We start from the raw sequence: 26662 nt of genomic DNA on the forward strand, positions 1-26662 counted from the left end.
AGGTGGCTGAAGTCGAAAAGACACATACACTCCTCAGTAGTAAATCACCCCCACAAAAGAATGCGTACGCAGTAGAATGCAAGGATCATCGATTGAGCCATTTTCAATATGGAGGGGAATAACACATTGATGGATATTCTGCTGTCTGAGATACGACTACTCTGGGAAAAGGTTGACGACATTGAAAAAAAAATTGATACGCAGATAAACGCCCTGGCTCACGTCGAGTCTATCCTTCTTGCCAACGGTGACTCAAGTAGTGGGATCAAAGGAGGGCGGATGAAGAAACAGAGAATGAGGTCACCTCATCCAGGTGTGTTCAGTGAAGGTGCCACTGAGAGGGTCCAACAACAACTAAAATCAGCATCTACTACCAAACTCAAAGCACAGGAAAAAAATTTTAAGCTCACGGATAAAGAAACGGACCTGATTACCTTGCTTACTGATGTTGATGAGGACCCAAAGGAAGTTTTTGAAGTCAATACAGTTGATATGCCACCTCCAAAATCTATTAACAGGGTGGTAACTCCAAGGAGTCACGTGATTACAACCATGTCTCAGCCACCGCATAGGATTAAGCCAACCCAGAAAGCTCCCGCTGGCACCAATTATAAGGGAAATTTAGTGGCAATAGGTAGCACGGCAAGATTTCGAACACCGGTAACACTTTGCATCTTATGAATTTTTCGATTTGTAATATCATTTTTTATCTTCTGATATGGTTCCGTTACTAATGTTGATGGATGGGGAAAACGTAGCATATGCTGTCAAATGGAAATGCCTCAAGCACTGTCCCACCAAAGAATAACCATCGCAGCACCCTTGTTGAAACACTAAGTACGCAACTGCATCTCCAAGCTGCTGCACCAAGAGGGAAAATCCTATCAGGAAAAAAAGTCAATCACAATGTTGCATCGTTAGTGGAGTTATCATTCACTTTCAAACCAGTCCCTGAGATGAATTTAAGAAAAGAACATGAGAAAATCGGAGCATATATCTTTTGTTCATCACTTGATGGGGAGTAAGTTGTTGCTTTTTAAGTGTCTCCATGAGAAACCTTACATGAAGATGACATTGAACTAAAATTTGTTTATCCAATTCACTGAACTCTATTGCAGAGAGGAGATCATTAAGCATGGGGACTGCAGAATCTCTAGAGCGCAGCTAACATGCATGTGCCCGGGGCATGAGATTTCAGAAGAGGTTTGCATTTAAGAATTAAAATTCCATAAAATTAACAACACTAACTCATTGATTCTTCAGTGATTTACACATCGAAACAATAATATAAATTACCTTAAAACTGCAGGTGTTTACACTGATGGCCATTAGAACAACACATGAACAGAGTAACAAAAGGATACTATGGAGCTTACCACCATTGTTTGCGGTAATCTCAATTATTAAGTATAACAATTCTAAATATGTGTAACAATGTAGCATATAGTAAGTCTAATATGAGTGTTATGTCGAGAAACTTGTACAATTGTGTAAATGATTAACTGGATTTAATACAATTTGAATTGACTAGTCTCATATTTTGTATGTTATGCTATACATTATTGATCAAATTTCAGGAGGACATCTTTAGAGATAAAACACTGGATGACTTGCTCAGAGACTATGGGAAAGATTTTATGCAACCCAACAAGAATATTAAGTGGGTATATCCACTGACCTTAACTAATTTAAGTATTTAAAATTAGAGGACAAAACTAATTTAGGTATATATATCATTTGTTGTGTACATGATATTTAAATAAAAAAAATTTTCAAATTTTAGGTATATATACCAGTTAAGGAGAAGGTTGGTCATTGGTATCTTATAGTCTTTAGCATCGTAGACAAGGTAACCTATTATTTCGATGTGTTATCACCAAAACATGGCGAGGAACAAAGGCTCCAGGACATGAAAGTAATAGTAAGTATCTCAATATAGCAAGTAACATGATATGCTAAAATAAGGTCCATTGTGTCTCATAAAGCCATGGTTACAGGGACAAGTGCTTGTTCAAATAATATTATCAGAGGATTATGTCAAACATGGAATGCCAGGTAAGGACCATTTTGAAAAATGGGATATACTTAGAGGATATGGATTACCGCAACTGGAATCAAGGTAGACCATTTATTAGTATGTTTTCGCTTCTCTTGTCAATGCACATCCTTCCATTGAGGTTTTAATCAAACTTTAACAATCTGACACAGTGAAAATTCTGCTTGTTGGGTTATGCAATGGCTGAATATGGAATCTCACTTCACCCCATCTGTCCTTGGAGTGGTAAGGGTACACACCTTGAGTTGTCTTAGCTCTACTTATAATCATTGTATTATTAAAGTGCCAATTTGGTGAACATGTAGCTCAAGGATGAGAAGGTCCGCATGAGTAGCACCTTGAAGCTTGTATTATCTGAGAGCAACGAAAGGAAGCGAGACGTTCAAATAAGCACAGATCGATGGTGGAATGCGGTTGTGGCAAAAAATTAACTAGATATTTGAATTTGAGTGCAAAAATATTTCTATCATATGGTTATTAACTTGGATATTTGAATTTAAGTTCCAAAATGTTTATTTTACTTATGGATAAGATAATTATCCATGTTTATGATTTAAATTATTTTAATCATATTTAAATTATTTTTTACTCATTTTTCACATTGAATTAAACCGATGCACATAGCAATCTTGCTGTAAGGTGCAAAAAATATTAGAATTGAACTAATAACTAAAAATATTCTCATCATTAAAGAACAATGAAATGAGAGCACATAGTTTAAAGCACTATGTTATTAACATAAAAAGAAACCTGTCATAGAAATAGTCACAAAGATGATGATAGAGGATAACAAAAGACTATTTTACATTATTTTCTTCTATTTTTAGAGACTTCAATGTGTGATAAAATAATTAACTCATCCCAATTTTTCAAAAATTGAGATGAATTAAAAAAATTGAGTGACTATTTTTTACTAACAGGATGCATTTTTGTAAGTCTCTTGTGTCTCATACTAGTAAAAAAGTAACACTTTAAAATAGAAATATAATCACAAAATAGCAGACAACTTAGAATAATGGATTTAAAAGAGTCCATTGTTGTCTTTGTATGATCTATCACTAACTAACCTGCATAGCATAACTAATGAATGAATTGAAGTTAAAAGGATTGAGTTTTGCCATTGTATGATCTACCACCAACTAACTTACATAACATTACTAGTGCATGAATTTGAATATCCTTGTTATTATATGAAGAGTAATATAAGATCCAAGCATTCAGACTTATGAAACACTAATACCCTAAACAAAAGACAAGATGAAAAAATCCCTCAAATTTTAACATAAACACCATATTTATTCCCAACTTTCATCTTTCATCTTTCATCAATGTAGCCTAAAATTGGTAATCAGTAACTACAAAAAATCAATTAGACATAATTAAAAGTTAGAACTTAAACCCAATATACACCAAATTAGACAGGATTAATTTCTCACATTTGTGTTGTATTTAAATAGAAGATATCCATATTTCAAAAAGACAAAAAAAAAACTAAAGGTTAAATCAAAGGTAATTTGAGCTAGAACAAGTAAATAATACGTAATACACATTACAAATTAAATGAAACAAAAATAATATAGGACTAATTAATTTCATTGGCTCCATCGTCCTCATTTCCAAATTCATAATTAGAGTCATCTATCTCCATATCCTGAAATAACACAAAATTTATGAGCAACACATGAAAAATCCCAAAATAGCCAGTAAATAAAATATCAAAGTTGAGAAATGTCTCACTTGATCTCTGCTAGATTCATAACTAGAATTTACCGCACATTCACCTTCATCTTCCTCGTAAATGAAGTCTTCTTCCTCATCCCACATAGCCTCATATGCATCATCATCTGTAGGTAGATTATGCCGTTCATGTGAACTCCTATCATACTTACTCCGATCTGGACATGTAGTTTTGTTATGTCCGAGCTCCCGGCATATACTACACCGTTGTCCGGCACGATCCTTAGCTCTTCTACGAATTGGGGGGTCACGAGGATCTGTATGAGTGGCAGGAATTGCACTACTAGAAGCAACTGCACTAGCAATATCATCAGCTTTCATTTTATCCACTGTGTTTATCGCCCAATCCCTCATGCTCCTGAACCTATCATCTTTACCTGCTGATAGTGTAGCCACCAATCTAAACCAGTCCATCAAACACCAGTATTGGGTAGACTTTAAGCAATCCCAAGTGAACCCCCTTGTATCTTGTATTTGTTGTTTCACATTTTTGGTCCACCTATCTAGAACTAAACATTTTGGCAATTCACAAATGTCAAGTGTAACTAAAACAGATAGAATGTGTTCGCAAGGAATGCCAAATGACTCCATCCTCATACAGGAGCAAGTAAACTCCATTGGTAAATCACAGAAAGATACTTGCCATGTATCGTTAGGACTACCATACTTAACCACCATGTATAACATATAAGAACCAACATCAATGCAATCTAACACTTTCATTGAACCAGACCTTATAATAATAGGGCGAAATAGAAAAAATACCTCTCTTGTATATAAATTAGCTGCAGACTTCTCCAATGACAATAAATGAGTTTGCATCACAGGTACTCCATGTGCACATTCAAAGTCTGCTAGACTATCTTTGAAACGAATGTAGGCAACACATCTATCAAAGTGCTCTACAAAATCTCTTAAATTATACCTGGACTTGACATACTTTGCAATAACTGAGTGCAACCCCTCACATCGAGAAGTGGTCCTAAACCCAGCAAAGAACTTCCCACGGATATGTGCTGTTGCCCAACTATGACGGTTATCATACATATCAATTATCCATTGCTTGTCTTGCACATCAAACTCTTCAACCATCCGATCCCACTTACTACGGAATACACCAACCTCGTAATCACCCAGCATGCATTTCTTAAACTGCGATGTGAACCTAGGGTTACCTACATTACTCGTGGCATTGCGAATAAGGTGCCAAGCACATAGGCGATGATGTGCATTAGGAAAAACATTTTCGATTGCATTTTTCATTGAAAGTAGGGCTGCACATGGATCGGATAATATCCGCATATCCGCGGTAATTATCTGCATCCGATCCGAATTTTGCGGATATTATCCGATCCGTAGAGCCATCGGATCGGATCCGCACTATGGTCGGATCGGATTGCGGATTTGGCAGTGATATCCGCGGATCCGATCCGCAAATCCGCATATCCGCACATCACATATAAATAGCATAGTTTAAGAAAATAAACCCTAATGCGATATGAATTTTAGTGTGTTATTTATGAATTTTATGATATTTTGTTTTTAATTTTTTATGTTGTACTTCAACTTAGAATAATTAAACTTAAATCTTGTGTTATTATTTTGTTTTTGTTATTCAAAAGAACTATTATTGATAATATTTTAGGAGTAAATAGGCTTAAACAGATAAAAAATGAAATTTTTGGATTTTTTTTGTAAAAATAGTCAAATAGAATCTTAAAATAGTTTTTTTTTTAATTATGCGGATATACCCGATACCCGATATCCGATCCGATCCGCAAGTATGCGGATCGGATCGGATCGGATCCGGCCTAAAAAAATGCGGATATCGTATCCGATCCGATCCGATGAGTGCAGTGCGGATCGGATAGAATTTTAGGCTATATCCGATCCGATCCGATCCGTGTGCAGCCCTAATTGAAAGGGCACCATCTGTGATAACTGAAATTGGGGCCTTCCCCTTCATTGCTTCCAGCAAACTTTTTAACAACCAAATATATGTTTGCTCCGACTCATCACACACAAGAGCGGCTGCAAAGACAACTGTGCGGTTATGGTTATTAACACCCGAAAAAACGACAAGTGGACAATGATATTTGTTCTTCTTGTAAGTAGCGTCAAAAGCCAATACATCACCAAACAATTGATAATCCATTTGGCTTATTCCATCACACCAAAATAAATTCTTTATCGAGTGAAACCTATCAACCTCATATCTTATAACCATGACAGGATCAATGGACTTCATCTTCCTCAAAAATTGAAGAGCCGCACTAGCATCACCCTTCAACCGTCGACGTTGCTGTGCGACTTGATTGTACAAGTCCCTGGGCAAAAAGGGAACATTGTGGTGACCACCAGATTGGCTTGAGAGTGCTGCAAAAATATGTGCAGTGCCTAATCCACCCTTCCTCATTATATTTATTTGCTCAATGCAGCAGGTATTTTCCTGTGACCAGGAAGCATTGCAGTAAAAATTGGAGGAAGAAGGTCGTGATTATGCAAATCAGAAAATTTTGAAACAATCCAGCGACCACTAACAACGTCAAATGACACCTGAACCTTTGCCTTACAGCCACATCTAGTTTCAGCTCTAGGCTCTTGTTTTCTGGTATGCATATTATCTGCCTTTTTTTGTCGGAAGCCCTCGCGACAACAAACAAAATTCTGTCGATTGATTATCCCATTATGCTTTTGCGTCTTACTTTTTCGACCACTAAATCCCCTTTACTTGGCAAATGCATTGTAGAAATCAAAAGCCACTCCTAGATCACTGAAATGATATCTTTTTATATCAACATCTACAATATTCAAGAACTCAGTCTTTCCTATGTCCTCCCACCCGTCAATCTTATAAGATTCATCCAATTGATCAAAATGGGCACCTTCATTGGGTTCAGAAGCATCAACTTCTGCATTTGCCAAGTTAGCATCCATGAAGATATCGTCGTCCAGGAGCTCATCACCGTTTCTCAAGGGATTCTCCAAATTCCCGTTAAACCCGTCAACATTATTGGTTTCATCTACATAATTCTACATGAACAAATTAATTTAGACTAGGTATTTGACGGCATGATGCAAGAAATCTATCAAAATTAATCCTAAGAGTGTGAGTTAGGGTTTCAGATTGATGAAAAACCTACCTCATTAGACATTGGGATTCAGATTGCTTCCTCGCAGAGATTGAGAGATAAGATATACGCCGTAAATTTGATAAAGAAATAAGCTTGTAAAGGTGTAAAATATGAAACTTAGGAGATGTATAGTTGAACATCAACAGAGTTAATATTAGAGTGAAGAAGAAGATAATGATGTTGATGTTGATGTTGACGAAGGGAGACAATTGTGTGTTTAACTAGTTGAAAATTATGAAATTCAATTTTTTGTGTGGGTGAAATTTAGGATTCAGCAAAATTTTTGATGGAAATAACAAATTCTATTGGGCCGTAGTTCATATACCATTAATTGTAAAAAAAAAAAATGATTATAATTGACAAAATATAACCCACCGTTGGATCAAATTTAATAATGATCTAACCGTTGATTTAAGTTTTCACCACAATTGGTGAAAAAACAAGTGAGGACCACCGAATCATTCACCAAAGATCAGAGATAGAATGTTAACACTCATGAGATTTTTGGTTTTTGGACAGGTGATGACAGTTAAAATGTGTAGTTATAATAAACGTTCTTTACATTTTTTGGTCAAATAGAGCAAGTCATAAAACAAGAGGAGCCCAAGTAATTATAACTAGGCTTTGTTAATGGGCTCATAAACAAGTCAATTTTGAGTACCAATATACATGTTCAAGTCCATCCAGCCTCATGATCTCCACATTAAAATGAAAATAAAAAACTCTCCAAAAATGACTTGGGCTGGGGAACTAACAGCTTCTGTTGCTTTGGGCCGGGTTGGTTGGCTGGCCCAGATCCAAGTCCAAAAAAAAAGAAAATAAAAACTTTGTCCAAAAATATAAAAAAAAAATTTGAAAAACAAAACGAAAGAAAATATATTGAGAATCACTGGAGTAATTCAAGAGCAATTTAACCATATAACATTGCATGGGTAAAAATAAAAAAACCTAGTTTCTTTAAAATCTATATTATTCAAAAAAAAAAATAATTTAAATATCCTTATGTGCAAGATTGGTGTAAATAATAATATTTGAAAGGTTCAAGTAGCTTATTCTAGGGTGAGGCTAAAAAAGTAAAAGGTTAACTTTGTGTAAAATAATTTGACATGATAAAATTCTTCATTTTATAGAAAGATTATTATGAAAGCAAGGGTCCAACATTATGACTTGCTTCATCTCTTCTCACTGTTTTAACTTTTATATTATAAAAGCCAGCATTAAACTAGCTAGAAATCATTTCATCCTAATACATCCAATAATTTTTGTTAAAGAAAATGTCAGGTCAATTCCTAAAAAAACATATTTGTATTTTCTGGTCTTGTTAATAACAAGCATTTACCTTGACACAAATAATTAAGAATCCATTAAAAAAATTTATAACCATAGAACACATGTATTTGTATTTATTATAATGATTCTTATTTTATTTTTAACTAATTAAGTTGTGAATTGTGATATAAGACTACACACCAATCACATTTCCTAACTTATTAATTACAAGGTTGATAGTCTAACAACCAGCAGGAGTTACCATCAAGTTACACAACTAAGTAAATAAGTAAATAACAAATATTCAAATAATAATATAATTAGTTTATTTTAATTTTCTTTCTGACAAAAAATTCGTACATAATTTAATTGAATTCAATGCGAGTTAACCTTAGACCTAGAATATACTAGTCTATAGTGTTATAGTCTATGGTTGTCGCTATCAAACACACCCCATTCATTTCACTTGGTTATTTTCCCGGCAACACCTCAGAAACCCTAATTTCCCAGTTTTGCACCGTTTCTCACTGAATTCAACGCTTTCCGTTCCCTCTAAAAATCAACTCTGACAATTCTCCATAAATCGAATCCTCCTTACTGAAAAGTTTCCTTTTTTTGTTTCCGGTGTAAGTTTAGCTGATATCGTCAGCTTGGGTGTGCGTGCGCTTTGTGGTTTTTTTTTTTTTTTGGGTGTTTGTGGTTGAAGGTCCTTCAATGGCGGAGGACCGGAAGAATGAGGGAAGTGACTACAGTTCGGAGGAGGAAGGAACTGAGGATTACAGGCGCGGAGGGTACCATGCGGTTCGGATTGGGGATACATTCAAGAATGGATGCTATGTGGTTCAGAGCAAGCTTGGTTGGGGCCATTTTTCCACCGTGTGGCTCGCTTGGGACACTCAGAAATCGGTGCGTGCTTTTGTTTTTTTTTCATCAGGGAAAAAAGATAGATATAACAAGAAAAAACAATTGATGGAAAATGAATTTTTTTTTTCAATTCTACTTTGGACGATTAGTTAGTAGCTTGGAAGAAGCCGAGTTGTGTTTTAATTGGGTTCTGGCTTTAAGAATGATTGGCATTATTTCAATGGAAGAGGACTTTGTGGTAAGTTTAGGATTTCCTATTTTATCTGAATTTTTCTATGGGAAAAAATTTTCTAAAAGGATTTTATTCCAATTGTCATTGAAACAGTTTTCATCAGTGTTCTATGTTTGGCATTCTAAAGAAATATATAATTCTTAATTGTTAGATAAGATAGCTAGATTCTGCTTCTTAATGCTTTGTTTTGCTACAGAAGTTGACAAAACTTTGTAATCAGTTGTTCATATTATATTGCCTTGTTGCTTTTTTTACTGCGATGTTGTTATGTAGATTGTAATCTGTGGCTATGTTATTCTTCAATTTGGAACTATATGAATTGATGTGGGCGATTATTTGTCTTCAGAGATATGTCGCCCTAAAAATTCAGAAGAGTGCTCAGCACTACACTGAAGCAGCAATGGATGAAATAAAGATTCTCAAACAAATTGCAGATGGAGATCCACATGACAATAAATGTGTTGTGAAGCTTTTGGATCACTTCAAGCATTCAGGACCTAATGGCCAGCATGTCTGTATGGTTTTTGAATTCCTTGGGGACAATCTTCTGACTCTTATCAAGTATAGTGATTATCGAGGAGTTCCCCTTCCCATAGTTAAGGAAATCTGCTTCCATATTTTGGTGGGTTTGGATTACTTGCATCGTGAGCTTTCTATAATACACACTGATTTGAAGCCGGAGAATGTCTTGCTTCTGTCACCACTGGATCCATCTAAGGATCCTAGGAAATCAGGCATTCCACTTATTGCTCCAAATACGAAGGAGAAGATCAGCAATGGGACCATAAAAGACGAAAAAAGTTTGCATGCAGATTTGACCAAGAACCAGAAAAAGAAAATGCGGAAAAAGGCTAAAAAGGCAGCTCAAGCTTGTGTTGGGATGGAAAGTCCCGAGGAAGCCGAGGAGGATGGTAAAACACCTGAGCAAGATGAATGTAGTAAAGATGTGGAACTAAGTTTAGAATCCAGTGAAGTTAATGGTTCTGTGGGCAAAGATGAATCGACAAAGGCTTCTGAAACCAAGGATGATCCCCAAGGAAGCCGTGGTCAAAGGAAATCTGAAAGAAAGAAGTTACTTGCCTCTGCTGATCTTAAGTGCAAGCTGGTTGATTTTGGTAATGCGTGTTGGACTTATAAACAATTCACAAACGATATTCAGACGAGGCAGTATAGATGCCCTGAAGTTATTCTCGGATCAAAATACTCAACTCCAGCAGATCTATGGTCTTTTGCGTGCATTTGCTTTGAGCTTGCGACTGGTGATGTTCTTTTTGATCCTCACAGTGGTGACAACTATGACAGGGATGAGGTGATCATCTGTTTTAGAATTGAAATTTACTGATTGGCTTCATTTTTTTCATATCATTAGCTTATGACTTTGAAAACTCTCTTTAACTTAAATCGATGGACTACTTTATTGATGTTTCAGAATTTTCTTTGCAGGATCATCTGGCCTTGATGATGGAGCTTCTCGGAATGATGCCCCGCAAGGTAAGCATGTCAACGTCCAAGTTGTTAATAATATAATTCAAATTGCATCATGACATAACCAAGAAAAAAATATATATACAACATACCTAACTACCTACTATTGGTTGTTTCTACATGTCATTCAGTCATTTCATTATGGACACTACTTTCCTTGTCCTATTGCTGGTGGATATTTTTCTTTCTTAATGACATCTGATACCAGAGAATGAAACAATATGTTGGTTTATTGCATTTCTTTTTATATTTTAATTTTGATATTCTATAAGTGTGAAGTTATTTGTACCATCAACCAATTATACACACTACACACATACAGACAATTTTTGTGATAATTATTGCAAGTGTGAAACCCTTTTAGTTATATAAATGGAATTTTATTTTTAATTGTCAGTAAGTATCAATATTTTGTTTGTTCCCAACTGCTAAGAGCAAATATTTCCTTTAGATTGCATTAGGTGGCCGTTATTCGCGCGAGTTTTTCAATAGATATGGTGATTTGAGGCACATCCGTCAGTTGCGGTTCTGGCCTCTTAACAAAGTACTGATGGAGAAATATGATTTCAGCGAGCAAGATGCAAATGACATGGCTGGCTTCATTATTCCATTACTGGATTTTGTCCCTGACAAGAGGCCAACAGCAGCTCAGTGCCTTACTCATCCATGGTTGAGTACAAGATCTCGGACTCTCAAACCTTCGTCCACACCTGTGCAACCGGGGGCAAAAGATGGAGAGACATTGGAAAAGACAAAGGAAAAGGCTGAGCTGGAAGCTGTGGAAGTTGGCATTGGGAATATAGCTATTGATGGAGCTCCAAAGCCAGTTGAAATGTCCCAAACTATACAACAGTTGTCAAAATAAATAGAAATGCATCCTGTTTTTGTTTATTTGGAAATGCAATGAAGGGCCCTTTGATGAGTGATATTCATGGAACTGTTGTATTAGACCTTATATGAAGTAATGGGTCCCATATCAGATTTGGGGTGAGGTATTTTTTGAAGCTTTGAATTTCGGTAGCCCTTGATTGGATGAGGCATGGTGCATGGATGTCCTTTCTGATGTGCTGCAGTAATATTACCTTTTGAGGCCTTCCCTTATTCCAGAATGGCTCAGATAGCTTCCTTCACATTCAACATAAAATGTCTCGGGCTGTAAACACTAATGTCCTTTATTATTTATTTTTATTGAGTTCTCCCCATAAACTTCTTCCTAGATTAGGTTTTTCTTTTTTCCTTTTGAAAATGTTACTTGTGAGGGGTTTGAATTGTATATCTGAATGAGTTATATCCGTTAATTCTTGATGTGTTCATATCAGAATTTGTTGCTGAAGACTTTGCCCCCGAATACGATTTTTTTTTTACATTAAAATTCATACAAAAGCTTCATCGTATGCAGAGATATCATATATTTCGAAACTTTAGTTTCTTAGCTTGTTTTAAAGAGGACTCTGAAAAACTAACGGGTTGAGTTGTTTCGTGACTGCAATTATCCGAGTGACTTGGTGGATTTGAAAAAATAACGGGTTGGGTTCGGATTTGTTGGGGCTTCGTTCCAAATATCAGACTACCAGACTCGCAACTCCAAGTCCAAGATATTAGTTGGTTTTTCATTTTAAAAAAATATTATTTATACAAAAAAAATTAATAACTAAATCCATCATTATATATTTATTTGTGTATAAATATATTTAATTTATTTTTTATATGTATTTTATATTTTAATATATATTTTATACAAACAATTAATTTGATAAGTCCAATTAAATTAGTGTAATGTAACAAAAATCAATTATGACTAGTATTATTTTAAATTTTATTGTTTAACTTAGTTAGACTTGGTTCATAAAAAGATTTAGATGTATAATATTACTCTTTTTTTTGTGTACTAACAACATAATTATTCTATTTTCCCCAGATTTGGTTAGTAAATGATCATGATAATACACAGCATTCATTGGGAATATTAGTCGTACTTAATTTCCACATAAAAAAAAAAGATTGGATCGATCCTGTACCGTGTTTGGATGTCATTTTTCTAATCTTGCCCATTCCAATATTCCACACACACCAGCACCCTAAAAAATTCCCAACTAAAATGCTTCTTGCTGGGGGAGTGTTCAACTTCCTGTCTTGATGCATATAGCGTGAATGTGTATTGTTTTAGCACGTACGGGCACGAGCAACAACCAGATGTAGGATCTCGATGGCTGATCGTCGATTATGACTATTATAACCACTCTGAAATCATTAAACAACAAAACAATGCTCTACTCCCTTCCTAAATAAGAATGGAAACCAATTCTTGCCGATTGATTGGTAATTGACTAATGCCGGTAATATTGCACACACTTTCCAATTCATTCTGGATGGTCCTCATGCACAATCACTGCATTCATTGAGTGCTTAGTTTTCTTCATGATCTGATATCACCTGAAAAAATAATTGCATTGGGAAGTCATTAGAAGCTTCATATATATGCAATATATTTGGGTTAAGGATGTTATATAGACAAATGGCTTAAATGTAACTTTTGGTCCATATAGATATACGTTGTTTTTATTTTAGAGTATTACTACAGGGGCTAATAAGTTAAAAGGTAGTAGATATTATTACCTAATTTTTGAAGTTTCTTCCAATCAAAATATTTTCCTTGCCTTGAGGTAGAAATACATAAGGAAAAAAGCAACAACAGCACCGACAATTATTCCAGCTGTCGTCAGCCAAAATGCAAACTGCATACAAATTCAAAAATTTAGCTATGTTTGTAGGACTTTTTTGTTTCTTTGAGACCAAGTGACAACCATTTGCAAGAAGAATCAAGAAAGACATGCATGAAATATGATTTCGGAAAACAACATACCACATGCTCTTCAAGATATGACTTCAGGTTCATGCCAAATATACCTGAAATCATGAAAAATAATCAGTCTGATGCATTTGATATTCATGTAGCATTTGATATGTAAGCTTGCATGTTTATTTGTGATATTTCATTCAACCTCAAAATTGAGCAGCTGAAGATCCTAAATATTAACAGCCCTTGTCCTTGATAGGGTAGAACATTAAAACAAAAGAATTTTGCTGTTATCATGGTAGTAATTTATGAAGGCCAAATGCATGCTCATATGTTTTAGACTAACTTCAGAATTTTAACATAACAAAATTGTTAAACGATTTTATGAACAGTCTGCAACTGGATGTCAAGCTTTAATCAAACTGAAGTTTGCTGGAACTCTTGGTTAATTTTAATGCTTAATGTGAAATCATTTCAATTAACTGGTTTATGTGGTCTTGGGTGTGATTAGCTAAAATAAATGCTGGTTAGCACATGGACGGTTTTGGTAGAACTCACTGTACAAACTATATCAAACCATTGCCAAAAATCTGTACCTGCTACAAGTGCACCAACTGCCACACAGAATGTTCCTACTTGGAGAAGCAGTTCCACTCGGCTAACCTCAAGCCTTCGTGAGCTGTCAAATGCAATCAAATTTGTTGGAACAAATAGTGTCAGTAAAAGCAATGATTGCAAACTGCCTAATCCCCTGTGACAAGAGTGAATTGAGGGCCAAACCTCAAACTGACTGCTATAGAATCTTCCATTTCCCTTGCAGAATCAAGAAGCCTTTCAGCTTGACCATGACAAGATTCACATCTGAAAGTACGGTTAGAAATAGAAATCAATTTTTCAATGAAATCAATAGTTATAAAGTAATTTGTTGAAATCATCAACTTTTAGGGAGTTTGAAAGCTTCATGAAACTTGTTTCCTAATGTAGATTCCTTTAAAATATTTGTAACTAGATTACATAGCTTTATGAATATCCATGAGGTTGTAACATGCAATGGTAACCAACAGCTTAAGATATTGGTTTCAAATTGTTTACATGTAATGCACCAATTAGGATTGAGAATAACCTTTGAAGATAATTTTCAAGAAGCATCTCAATTTCCTCCTCCTCCTCTACATATCACAAAAAAACAAGTAAATAAGAAGAAAGGCAAACGAGAAGTTATGTTATAGGTCAACAATAGAATGTAAGACCTATTTGAAGTCAGCAATAACAAAACTGCATCAAATAGCTTACCTTCGGCAATCTGCTTCTCTAAGGGTACAGAGCATTCGACCAAATTGTCTCCTTTTGTAACCGTGCAGTTTCTTCCCATAATACATATACGGCGTATTTCATGGGGATCTTCCAAAAGGTCGAGCAGCATCTGCCTAAGAGCGCCAGCCCTAGAACCTAACTCAACCTAGCAAATATGCATGAAGGAAATAAGCAACTATAGAGATGAAAAATGATGGCTTATTGGGGAGAAAAACTACAGATTAAATTTTACCAAAGTTTGTTTGCTAATACGAAGTTGCTCCAATATGTCACCCGTTAATCGATTTGGCAAGGCTTCAAGAAGAGCCTGCACCTGGAACAAGAGGGAGAGAAAGAAAGTTGAAAAAATATTATATTTCCAATCAAGGAGGGAATCCCGAGACTTAAAATGGTGGAAACTTATGGGTCTGCTATTAATCCCTACTACAGAAAACCAATATAATCGGAAAAGTATTTCAGCAAGACTTTCTAGCTTGAAGTATGCAATGCTAAACATATCATATAAAGCACCACAAAATGAGCTTTATATCACTTTTCAGATGTAGTGGAATGCATGCATGAAGTCGTTGGAATAGATCACACAAGAAGTAATAGATAATGCAAGGAATTTATGCCAGTTCTGGTTCGGAAGTAGGTTTTGAAATAACTCCCGTTAATGTATTTTATAAAAACAACCTATGATAATAAAACAGGAGGCAAAAGATAAGAAATATGATAATAATAAAAGCTGTAAGCTAACAGACAAAAATTACAAAATATACTCGAACATTTAAGTTTAGAAATACCAACTTATGATAATAAGAAGACAAGGAACAACAAAGAAACACATAAATGCAAGAACACATACACAACTCCAACATGAAAACTCAGTTACTCACTGTGTTCCCATACTCACTCGAGGTTCTAAGTCCATCAGTCTGCGCTCTAAACGCTGTATTCTTGAAAGCAATGCTGCTTCAACAGCCTGAAAGTTCCCCGGGTTGGGATAGGTCCAGATTCTTAAAATTAACATGTTTGAGAAAAATATGAATACATTTATTAAATATCCCTCTGAAAAGGAAACTAAGAAATCTTCTAAGATTATAGGATATGAAATAGAGGATTTCCATCTATTTTGTAGTGGGTGTAAATTGTTTAGAGTTTAGTGGGAAGGCTCCATGTATGTGATTTGTCTAACAGTTTAGTGGATGGCAGTTCACAGCCGCTTGATTACAGTGCCACCACAAATGGATGCCTCAGTAACATAAAAGAAATCAAAAGAAAACTCTTAGGAGACACAGTCACTGCTGAAGAGCCAAGAAATGGTTAGGTTCTCCTATCTGTATACTTTGTGTTTACAAACATCCACTACAGTACGAAACTTACTTTTACCTTTCCAAAAACTATGGCCATAAAGATCTACTGAGCTATAATTCTGAAATTTCTCCAACCGTTCAGTTTTGGTTTTTCTCCTTATCCTTTTCAGTACTATGTATGTAAGTATGTTAAATGAAAGTAGCAAATTTCAGACAAACCTCGAGTTCAAATGGCATTGATGGCCCTCCATTACTGTTCTTGGGGTTCAACCTGGGCAACAATGACTCCAGAAAAGCTTGCCCTCCTTTACTGATAAATATCAGCAGAGGCAGAAGTTTGGGTTTAGTGCACTCAAATAACTTTATCCATGAAATGATGACAATGATGCAACCATAATATATTAATTTGGAATTAAGACATTACCGATTATAGTCAAATATAAGTACACAATCTTTCATTGCTATTGCTCGAAGGGAGCCCAGATTTAGAAGTATCGCATACTCACGAACCTAACACAAGACAAAGAACTGAAAATTAATTGATATAAAAGGCAACTTCAATAAGGCTACCATCCTGGATTATTTGATAGAAGCAGACAACGCGGCAAAGCCATATAAACTTTACAAATTATATCATGGAGGACAGAGCACTCCATGACATCTTCATGAAACTTGAATGACTGCATAAACACACACCACGAAGTATTACTAAATAGCGAGGATGTAAACAAAAGAAACTGTACCAGCAAAGAGGGTACCGAATTCGTCAAAAACAAAGACGGATCCACACTTCGAATGTCCCGAGGACGAAGACCTGAACCATCATCAAACAGAACAAAGTGATCACAGCATCAGCGTGCAAATACATCTTTGCAAAATAGCAATGGTTCATTCAGAAACAACTGTTATGCAAACTATAACTACGTTACATAAACAAGCTTAACATGAGTAAATGAACTGATATTTATTTTCCGCTAATTGCAGCCTTAGGCGTAAATTTATCCATTTAACTCACCACTTGACTTCAACAATTGTCTCCTATTGATTTTTCTTGTCGATACTGTTCCATCTGATCTCACTTCCACAACCTTCACAAAGCAACAAAACAGCAGAAGAATCACATGAGCAAAATGAAACCAAGAAAAAATGAAAAAAAAAAAAAAGCAAAAAACTGCATAGAAGCTTCAACAAAATTCTAGAAGCTTCCAATAACGCTTAACATAGTTTCAGAAGTTAAAAGGGAGCTAATGATAAGAACGAACTTCGTAAACCGGTTCTCGAATTCCAAGCGAAAGAGAGTCGCCGGAGGAGGGAGTCGCAACTCTCGGAGACTCAAGACGGTCAGTTTCCGAAGCAGAGGTTCGGCTCCGAAGCTGACCGTTTCCGTCATCCTCAGAAGCAGCTTCGTCGGAATCAGAGACGACTGTTTCGGCGTCGCTCCATTGCTTCTCCTCTGTGGATCTGGCGAGGCATTTGACGACGTACGGCGCCAGAACCTTCAGCTTCAGTGCCGGAGCCAAAACATTGCTCCGGTGGAGTAGATTCACGGAAGGAAGACACGGCACGTCAAAAGCACGCGGTTCGGCGAGATCGGAGAAGGCGGCAAAGTTAGTTGGAGCGAGCAGAGGTTGTTGAGAACGGAACCGCAGTAGGAGCGGCCATCTCAAAGCCATGGTTTAGTTTAAGTGCGGTTATGGTTATGGCTATGGTTATAGTTATGGTAGTCGTTCATGCCGTGCAGGAACGGAGTAGTTGGAGGTTCTGCACTTCAATCGGTGTCTGTAACGATCAAAACGAAACGATGTAATAAATTATCCAGTCAGTTATTTTCTTTTTATTATTTTAATATATTTCGAATTATATTTTATTCATATTCCAAATTTCCAATGCAAAGATAGCCAGGAAAAATAAGGGGAAAAACTGAAAAAGGACATAATTTATTTGTGGCTGGTATTTGCCGTTGGATTCAGGTGCAAGGTCCTTCTCGAGTTATCATTTTTATTTTTTTTTCTGGAAAAAGAAAATAGCTGGGCCTTTTGGGCCAGAGGCCGGCCCAACAATGAACTTTAGAAGAATCAATGAAGAAGATACAAGCTGGTTTGGATGGTGGTGTTGACGATGCTACTGAATTTCTGATTCGATTTGCCGGTAAATATTTGAAATTGGAGGGAACTGCGAGCAAGGGCGAAGCTGATGGCGGTTCCAACAGATCCTGCCATCGAAGAAGAGGAGGAGCACGGTGGTCCGACGCACCATCCTTCTGCTCCGCTGGATGAGGTTATCATCAACGCCTCTGATTGAGTTTTTATTTTTCTTCTCTTTTATTCCTCAATATTACAAAATATCATTCCAGTTATGTTTGAATCCATTCGATGAAATTAATTTTATTTCTTCAACTGTCTTGCACTAGTATACTGTGTTCTTGCTTTAGTTTGAAATGAAAATACAAAAAAAAGGAGGAGGAGGAGGAGTAGTAATACTGGAAATGAAACTAGGATTGTTGCAATAGCTGGTTAGGGTTCTTCATTTCTTACACGGCGATTGCTTTAAATTACTTTTGATGCAGTCTTTTGACATATCAACAACAGTTGATCCGAGTTATATAATCTCCTTGATAAGGAAACTGCTGCCGTCGGGTTCTGCTTCTCAGACTGCACCTAAACGAACTTTGAGTATTAGTAATGAAGAAGAAGGGGCTCCAGTGTCTGCTGCTAATGATAATGATCATGAGCACCTCAATTCATCCAGTTATAAATATGAGAACATGGATGTTGATGATTCTGGTGAAGTGTTTTGTCAGCAAGGAGAATGTGATGGTACCAGTAATGCAGGTAAAGAGCAGGACTGGGAGGAATATGGTTGCATTTTGTGGGATCTAGCTGCCAACACAACACATGCAGAACTCATGGTATGTATGCTGTCATCTATTGGTTTAATTAATGACATGCCCAAGTCTGGATTATGTTTATAATACTTTGTGCATTTCAACATTTTTTATGTTGTATGAATTGAGATGAAGCAGTTTCTTTTATAATCTTATAGGTGGAGAATCTCATACTCGATGTGCTTTTAGCAAATCTCCTTGTTTGCAAGTCCCCACGTGTTACTGTAAGTCACTGTTAATATATGACATAATTAATGCATTTTTTTACATGGTTTGTGAAAAGTAAAATTATCAGGTAAGAAAGAATTATCTAATACATCTATCAATGGTTAATTTCATGTCACAGGAAATTAGCATAGGAATTATCGGAAACCTGGCCTGTCATGAAATTCCAATGAAGCACATAGTTTCCACAAATGGATTGATTGAGATCATTGTGGACAAATTGTTTATGGATGATCCTCAATGCCTTTGTGAAATATGCCGGTATGTTGCAGTTTTACACAATTTGGTTTGACTTTAGCTTTGGTTGTCCAACCACTTTATAGTTTTATTTTCTTTTTGCTAATTAAATTTGCATTATTTCTTTCTATTTCCTTATTGCCTAAGTTTCGTGGTTTTCATGTTATTTTCACTCTATGCTTTTACAGTGTATAACTTGTGTGTGAAAGAAACATGCTCCAAGTATATCAAATGTTTCTTTCCTATTCTTTTTTGATAAAAATACATATGTTTGTTCCGGCTGAACTAATTTTTCCTTGTTATTTTTAAGATAAACTCAGGCACAACAACCATGTGATTAGGTGGGAAATTACACTTTAATTTATTTTTCTCGTGATTTGTTGCATACTTTAAATTAGGTATCATACTATAACTTTTATTTGTTCCAAAGCATGAAAAAGAATTCAATTTTTCAGTGAATTTTAATTCTTGATTTTCCAAACACTCAGGTTGTTGGCTGTGAGTCTTCAAAGTGGTGAATCTGTTGCATGGGCTGAGGCATTGCAATCTGAATATACACTGTGCCAAATATTATGGATTGCAGAAAATACGCTGAACCTTCAGCTTACAGAAAAGGTAATAAGCACTCTGTATTAATCCATGGTAATTTTGACTGATTTTCATGTTGTTTATGATTTTTGAGAGCATGTTATTGAGTACCTGCACAAGAAACTTAAAACATTTTGAGAGGAAACTATTTGTTTTATTCCATTGCTTTTTTTAGCACTCTTTCCGAGTCAGAATGTAAGTTCATCTAATCAATAGCTAAAACTGTTCTACCGTTTGACAGAGCATTGGACTTATATTAGCAATATTAGAAAGTCAGCAGAAAGTTGTGGATGCTCTTGTTCCCCCTATTATGAAGCTTGGTTTGACAAGTATATTGATCAATCTCTTGGCCTTTGAGATGAGCAAACTAATGAATGAAAGAATACCTGAAAGGTACATCTATCCATAGCCTTTCATTCTGCAATGACAAAGCCATATGGTTCCTATTATCTTCTGATACTAACTATAAAAATAGCTGTGATAGGTGCTTAAAGTACTTTCACTTTTATTCTTCTCTCTTACATATTATTTCAACATTATCCATCCAGCTATCTACTGGAAGTGATAGAACATTTTATTATCTTATGTTTCAGGTACACGATTCTTGATTTAATTCTTCGTGCACTCGAAGCACTTTCTGTTATAGATGATCATTCTCAGGAAATATGTTCAAGTAAAGAGCTTTTCCAGTTAATTTGTGATCTGATTAAGTTCCCAGATAAAGTGGAGGTATAGTTTTTTGACTCGATTAAAACTTTCAGAACATTGCATTTTGCTCAACATACTTTATAACTATTGATGTCTATAACCTGGTATTTGGTAGCCTATATATGTATGCATTTTTAATGGTCAGAATATGAATTTGTAGGTGATCCATGCTAGGGTGTGAGATATTGTTGGAGGAGTATGTTGGTCAGGAATAATCTTTTGTCCACAGAACTCATGTAAATACCAAGATTTTTTTTTTTTTAAATTTTCCAATACATCACAAAGTTTTTCATTTTTAAAGTTCAGAATTCTTTTCTTGTTTCTGTTCCTTGTTTCCTTGATTACATCAGTTCATGGGCTTTCAAATATTAGCATGCTTAAAATAATTAAATAACACAATCCATGTTACAAATACAAGCATATGAAAGGATTTAATAGTGGTATTGATGATAAATTAACAATTTTGTTCATATATGTCAGTCTAGATCAGTTGAGCAGAGGACTCAATAATGCAACCTACTTTTTTAAACAAACATCAATGTACCAAATTCACGTCAATGAACTTTGAGATAAAGTGTCGTGGAAATCAAATTTCCTCTAAAGTGGTAACACCTGATTTTTTAAGTTAACATAGAATATCATCTAAATTGGCTGTAGCTGATGAAAGCAGAAGCCAATGTACTCTTGTCAGTTATGGCTCCTGCTGCTTTAATATATGCAATCTATAGATTGCCAAGAAATGGAAATGATTTGGCTAACTTAAAATATATGGTGAATTGTTTATATCTTTTGTAGGTTGGGAACTGCTGCGTTACTGCTGCAATTCTTATTGCAAATATTTTGTCTGAAGTTGCTGATCATGCTTCTGAGATATCACAGGGTAAAACATGTTTCCCTGTCTCATACTCATACATGAACTTCAACCATTTTTTTTTTCTTTCATGATTCTCAGTGTTAATTATTAATGGCATTTTACTTTCCAGATTTTGGCCTATTGGCTGGTCTGCTTGACATATTTCCTTTTGCTTCGGATGATTTAGAAGCAAGAAATGCACTATGGAATGTAATTGCTAGAATAATGGTTAGAATTCAGGAAACTGAGATTAGTCCGTCAAGTTTATATCATTACGTTTCAGTTCTTGTGAACAAAACTGATATGATTGAAGACGAGCTTCTTAACCAACAATTGGTCAACTCTAGTCATGAACAGGAAGGCTTGTCTCCTGGCTCAACCGTGGATGCTAGAAACACATCGGTATCCTTCTCTTTTAGCTTGTTGAATTTATTATCTTTGATTAATGCTCCATTTGGATGAAAGAATCGGTATGTAGGAAGTATCACAACTCTAGCATGTTCCATTTAATTCCATTGTATGTGATCATGATTATATAACTTGGAATCCATACTGTTCCTCCTGCACTAACTGGTTAGTATAAGCTAGTAATGGTTTATATTAAGTGATGACTTATGCAGTTTAAATGTTCGGTTGGAAGGTAAAAGTGAAGGGTAAAACTAGTGAGGGGTAAAATTTCATAGATGAATTTCGTGTATAATTTTAAAGAGTTGATACTTGAAATTTACCAACTTTTCTACTCCTTGTTCTCTAACCAAAAAGTCTCTGGGTTGAACCCTATGAAGCATGGACACTTCGCTCAGTTACTGTGTTCGCGTGTCGGATACATTTCGAATATGATACTCATCAGCACTCATCTGACACGCGTGTCTTCGGTGTCCAACCGTGTCTTAATAGAAAATAAAAAATTCTTTTTCGAACACATTTAGACACACTTAAATACCACCATGTGTGTTCAGCCTTGTTTTTAATATGTATTCTTGAAATGAGTTTAGAAATAGGATATATCATTATTTATTAAAATAATTTTTTTTAAAATATTTTATATAATTAAAAGAGACATTAAAAAAGTTAAAAAATTAATTTATATTTTAATATTAATAAAATATTAAAATATTATTACAATTTATCTAAAAAATATTTTATATTATATATATATATATATATCATGTTTCCATGTCTTATAAAAATTTAAAATTCGTATGTCTTCGTGTCTTGTGTGTCTATACATCATAGGTTGAACGAATACTCTGATCATTTAATTTGCAACCAGTGCCCCTTTTTTGTGCATGCATGTTTTGCCTTCATTAAGTTGTTTCTCTTTAACCTTTGCTATAGCTCAAGAAGATGATCAACATTTTGAATCAATGGACTGATGCTAAGGAGACTACTGAGAATAAGTTGGATGCCGATGATATTGTCGATGAAAAAGATGTGAAGAGATTGTTGGATTGTTGTCATAAATTCTACAAGTAGAACATTTTTGTTTATTTATTTTTCATTTTACTCTTGTAAATTACTGTTGTCCAGAACCCAGATAGTTTTTGAAGAATATACATTTATCTGTGCTATTATACATGACTACGTGAGCAATCTTGACATTGTCGTCATCTTACATTCTTATCTTCTCATAATGTTGTTTGTTGCCCAGTAGCATGATCACCGTATCTAAATCCTTTGAATAAAACAAGAGTTATGCTAACGTGAAGGTGTTTAATATAAAAGTTTTATTGACAACAAAAATGTTTGTAGTTTCCAAAAGCTTTTATAAGTTCTATTCTGGAACCCGTTAATTAAATAATTACTTGAATGATACCTGGCAAATTAAGCCCCACCAATATAGAAACTTGAAGCTTAAACGAATATAATACTCGATTGGTCTTATTACATGAAAACGTAAGTTCAACTAACCTTGAACATATTAAACCACGTTTTACATGAGCCGAATACGTTCAACAAAGCAACCACTCTTAACTGGAGTTTTAAACGAAAGCCAAAAGTTCTCTTTTAGGATATGAGAGAGATCCCAGCAGCAATCAAATCATCAGCTAAAACCTTGTTTGCAGACTCCGATGGATGAAAACCATCCCAGAATACATACTCGGATGCATTGGCACATGTTCCTATGGAGTCCTTGTTGCACAATATAGCTGTCTCTACCAACCCTGTTCCACAACAAGCCTTCCTTGCTTCAAAAAAACCTGTCAAATGTACGCAAGATATTCTGAGAATGCATTCAATTGTATGAAAAGTTCACATTATTTGATTATGTGTAAGTACCATTTTCGGAAGGTTTAGTGACAAGTTCATAGAGAGGTTGGTAGATATCAAGGATGACCAATTTGAGGCCAGGAAGGTTTCTCAGCAAGCTCTCGGATGTGGAATTTAGCTTCATGTTGAAGTTAAGAGCATCGGTGTTTAGCCTCGCCACACATACATTGCTATCGGAGCCAAATAGAGTGATGGCGGCCGGCACGCAACCCATTGGAGGCAGTGTTGTCACACCTATCCTCCTTGCTCCAAGTGCATATAAATTCTGCCACAAGTAAGCATGTTTTGAAATTCATAAATAAGAACCAATTAAGTAAACTTGTTTAACATGTTGCAAGGTTGAGATATGAGGAAAACATGCCTGAATGAAATTGGCATAGTGTTGGATGAGAATGTCAGAGAACTGATCAGCAGTGTAAACCTTGTTAAGCAGAGGGTTTATGTAATAATTCTGAATGAAGTCACTGTTGCCAGCACTAACAAGATGTATAGCACCAGATATGATTGATGAAGCATTTGACTGTCCTGCTACTTCCACCAATATATTCTGACATTCTTTGTAGTGTTCCAATTGCTGGCTCAATGGAATTGCATCCTGCATCCAAAGGGGAAAAAAAAGACTAAATTTGAAAACACACACACAAACATAATAGGAGACTTATATGGAGTTTATAGGAGCCTATTTGCTTTCTCAAGTAAATGTTTTTTTTTTTTCATGCTTCACATTAATATTAACAGCACAATAATAAAAAGTTGAGTTTGTAGTTAAAGAAACCTTAATGAAGTAAGAAATTCTTGTTCTGTAGAGAATGATAGAACTTCTTCTAGATAAAGTTGAAAATGATAAGTAGAAGTAAAAGTAGAAAACTATAGTTATACAACATAATTATAGAATTACTTATTCTTAAAAACAAGCAAACTTGAAACTACTATTCTTTTTGCATGTTTTATCTTTTAAAAACATCAATAAGCATCATGAACTTTATAAGTGTTTTTAAAGAAAAATTGGAAAAAAAAAAAAAAAAAAAAAAGAGGCCCTTTATCTTGTGTCAAAGTATTTAAAGATACCCATAATTTGGCTGTGAAGTCATAGTAACCAGAAGCAGCTGAGGCAAAGTTAGCACCATTCAAGAGGTTATTTCCTTTGACCCTTAAGTTGAGGTAAGGTGGTGGATAAGATGTAAATCCAAGGTTTTCAGCTGCAATAATGAAATGGAACACAAAGATCAAATTCCATGTTGAAAAACAAGGTAATACTATATATTTTGATGTGTTAGATATAAATATATACCAGTGAAATCTGAGGCAAGTTTTCCATTGCAAAACCTGCCAGTTGACCTGTGATTCTTGAAGTCTCTTCCATAAGGTGGGAAGTTTGCTTTGACAATGGTGTGTAGTTGGTTGTTGTTTCCAACATCAACCACTGAGTCACCAAATATGAACAATGCTGGAACTAGAGGCTGTGCATTAGAGACATTCAGCACTACTACTACTAGTGCTAGAACAGGCAATAAGAAAGTCAAGTAATATCTTGAATGATGATTCTCCATGCAATCAATTTTCTCTTCAGCAATGAGCTTTTTCTTCTTCTTTTGAGAGCGTGAGAGAGAGGGATTGCAGTGTTGTTGGGAACTGATGTTCTGTTGTGCTTTGAAGCTATAGGCTGCAGTTCCAAGAGTCTTTATAAATGCTTCAACTTACTGAAATTTTGAGAGTTACATTAGTTAAAAAATAAAAAAATAAAATAAAAAGGTAAAAATGTTTGTTAAACATTTATATTATCTTAATTTTGTGGAGATACCAACTATTTCATTTTATTATTTTTATATTGTGGTGTGGATTTATTTCTATGCTTTTGATTTTTCGTGTGGGAGAGAGAACGTGTATGACAATATGGTGTGAGGAGAGAGGTGTTTTATTTGGCTATGTGATGACACAAATCGGAAGCACCGATTTGTGATTTCGAAAATAAAAAATTTTTAATGTTAAAATCGAACCGTCCGATTTTTATTTTAACAAATAAAAAAAAATAAAAAATACAAATCGGATCCTCCGATTTGGAGTTTACTTTTTTCTGTAAGCAAATCGGACCTTTTGATTTGTAATTTATTTTTTTCATCAAACAAATCGGACCGTCCGATTTGAATAAAACACCATATAAAAAAAACACCTAATTTTTCAATAACAATGTATTACACATATATTTAATCAATATAAAAAAAATTAGCCTTTATTTCTACATTGTTAGATTCTATATACACTTAAAATACATTATTTTTGAAGGATTTATAATCAAGCTGGAAACTTAAAATATCACAGTTTAACCGTGTATTTGTTAAAAAAAATAGTCATGATATGTGAACTACAAGAATATGATAACACATCGTTATGTTGTTTGAATTGTCACTAGGGATTGAAACAGATCCAGACCAAACTTCATTTTCAACAGGCTAGACCTGCAATAAAATTTATTGGTTTGAGTTTGTTGTAGATTAAATAATTTATATAAGTTAAAAAATACTAAAATAAATAAATAATTAAATAAAATCAAAGATATTAAGTATATTTAAAAAATGTATATATGTAATTAAAGAAATAAATAGGCTAGTAGATAAAAGTCTTTAAATAAAATAAATTATATAAGTTTAAGCTCTTATCATTATATTTTTTAATTTAATAAAATTATGTATTTATATATCTTAACATGTTCAAA

The 26662-nt window shown here is 34.9% G+C and overlaps 5 protein-coding genes across 6 annotated transcripts; 2 read left to right on the plus strand and 3 right to left on the minus strand.

Annotated features, from left to right (window-relative positions):
- Positions 1-3638: 3638 nt before the first annotated feature.
- On the minus strand, positions 3639-6209 carry LOC148547058 (protein FAR1-RELATED SEQUENCE 5-like). The gene is made up of 3 exons (XM_088495271.1): positions 5723-6209; positions 3827-4968; positions 3639-3707 (listed from the first exon to the last, which is right to left on the minus strand). The coding sequence occupies exons 1-3, from the start codon at positions 6207-6209 to the stop codon at positions 3639-3641; spliced, it is 1698 nt and encodes a 565-aa protein (XP_088351397.1).
- A 2380-nt stretch (positions 6210-8589) lies between these two features.
- LOC107612618 (uncharacterized) lies at positions 8590-12076 on the plus strand. Its single transcript, XM_016314311.3, has 4 exons — positions 8590-9102; positions 9639-10601; positions 10736-10783; positions 11229-12076. The coding sequence occupies exons 1-4, from the start codon at positions 8911-8913 to the stop codon at positions 11640-11642; spliced, it is 1617 nt and encodes a 538-aa protein (XP_016169797.1). The 5' UTR covers positions 8590-8910; the 3' UTR covers positions 11643-12076.
- A 658-nt stretch (positions 12077-12734) lies between these two features.
- On the minus strand, positions 12735-18019 carry MGT10 (magnesium (Mg) transporter 10). Its single transcript, XM_016314313.3, has 14 exons — positions 17446-18019; positions 17199-17271; positions 16927-16997; positions 16608-16693; positions 16403-16493; positions 15784-15852; positions 15121-15201; positions 14868-15033; positions 14698-14743; positions 14355-14435; positions 14171-14253; positions 13641-13684; positions 13394-13512; positions 12735-13210 (listed from the first exon to the last, which is right to left on the minus strand). The coding sequence occupies exons 1-13, from the start codon at positions 17854-17856 to the stop codon at positions 13417-13419; spliced, it is 1398 nt and encodes a 465-aa protein (XP_016169799.1). The 5' UTR covers positions 17857-18019; the 3' UTR covers positions 12735-13210; positions 13394-13416.
- Positions 18020-18271: 252 nt separating this feature from the next.
- On the plus strand, positions 18272-23293 carry LOC107612619 (ARM repeat superfamily protein). Of its 2 annotated transcripts, none has more exons than XM_016314312.3 (10): positions 18272-18460; positions 18750-19091; positions 19226-19291; positions 19414-19553; positions 20018-20144; positions 20359-20510; positions 20711-20846; positions 21621-21705; positions 21809-22080; positions 23017-23293. In XM_016314312.3, the coding sequence occupies exons 1-10, from the start codon at positions 18377-18379 to the stop codon at positions 23152-23154; spliced, it is 1542 nt and encodes a 513-aa protein (XP_016169798.1). In that variant the 5' UTR covers positions 18272-18376; the 3' UTR covers positions 23155-23293. The 2 variants fall into 2 exon arrangements, with proteins under 2 accessions (XP_016169798.1, XP_088352828.1); XM_088496702.1 differs by having other exon boundaries at positions 21866-22080.
- A 227-nt stretch (positions 23294-23520) lies between these two features.
- LOC107612621 (GDSL-like lipase/acylhydrolase superfamily protein) lies at positions 23521-25603 on the minus strand. The gene is made up of 5 exons (XM_016314315.3): positions 25241-25603; positions 25018-25148; positions 24311-24544; positions 23959-24214; positions 23521-23879 (listed from the first exon to the last, which is right to left on the minus strand). The coding sequence occupies exons 1-5, from the start codon at positions 25497-25499 to the stop codon at positions 23686-23688; spliced, it is 1074 nt and encodes a 357-aa protein (XP_016169801.1). The 5' UTR covers positions 25500-25603; the 3' UTR covers positions 23521-23685.
- Positions 25604-26662: the final 1059 nt, after the last annotated feature.

The sequence above is a fragment of the Arachis ipaensis genome, chromosome B8 (genome assembly GCF_059453495.1).
Source record: "Arachis ipaensis isolate K30076 ecotype BB chromosome B8, ASM5945349v1, whole genome shotgun sequence".
NCBI lineage: Eukaryota > Viridiplantae > Streptophyta > Magnoliopsida > Fabales > Fabaceae > Arachis > Arachis ipaensis.

Coding starts and splice junctions, on each gene's coding strand:
- LOC148547058 (XM_088495271.1), bottom strand. CDS start 6,209: ATGAGGAAGGGTGGATTAGGCACTGCACATATTTTTGCAGCACTCTCA. Junction 4,969..5,722: donor AATTTCAGTTATCACAGATG/GTGCCCTTTCAA, acceptor CGAGTAATGTAG/GTAACCCTAGGTTCACATCG. Junction 3,708..3,826: donor AAGATGAAGGTGAATGTGCG/GTAAATTCTAGT, acceptor GTGTTATTTCAG/GATATGGAGATAGATGACTC.
- LOC107612618 (XM_016314311.3), top strand. CDS start 8,911: ATGGCGGAGGACCGGAAGAATGAGGGAAGTGACTACAGTTCGGAGGAG. Junction 9,103..9,638: donor CTTGGGACACTCAGAAATCG/GTGCGTGCTTTT, acceptor ATTTGTCTTCAG/AGATATGTCGCCCTAAAAAT. Junction 10,784..11,228: donor TCGGAATGATGCCCCGCAAG/GTAAGCATGTCA, acceptor TATTTCCTTTAG/ATTGCATTAGGTGGCCGTTA.
- MGT10 (XM_016314313.3), bottom strand. CDS start 17,856: ATGGCTTTGAGATGGCCGCTCCTACTGCGGTTCCGTTCTCAACAACCT. Junction 16,998..17,198: donor ACAATTGTTGAAGTCAAGTG/GTGAGTTAAATG, acceptor ATGATGGTTCAG/GTCTTCGTCCTCGGGACATT. Junction 14,744..14,867: donor AGAGAAGCAGATTGCCGAAG/GTAAGCTATTTG, acceptor TGTGATATGTAG/AGGAGGAGGAGGAAATTGAG.
- LOC107612619 (XM_016314312.3), top strand. CDS start 18,377: ATGGCGGTTCCAACAGATCCTGCCATCGAAGAAGAGGAGGAGCACGGT. Junction 18,461..18,749: donor CTTCTGCTCCGCTGGATGAG/GTTATCATCAAC, acceptor CTTTTGATGCAG/TCTTTTGACATATCAACAAC. Junction 22,081..23,016: donor TGGATGCTAGAAACACATCG/GTATCCTTCTCT, acceptor CCTTTGCTATAG/CTCAAGAAGATGATCAACAT.
- LOC107612621 (XM_016314315.3), bottom strand. CDS start 25,499: ATGGAGAATCATCATTCAAGATATTACTTGACTTTCTTATTGCCTGTT. Junction 25,149..25,240: donor ACTTGCCTCAGATTTCACTG/GTATATATTTAT, acceptor TCATTATTGCAG/CTGAAAACCTTGGATTTACA. Junction 24,545..25,017: donor ACTTCACAGCCAAATTATGG/GTATCTTTAAAT, acceptor CTTTGGATGCAG/GATGCAATTCCATTGAGCCA.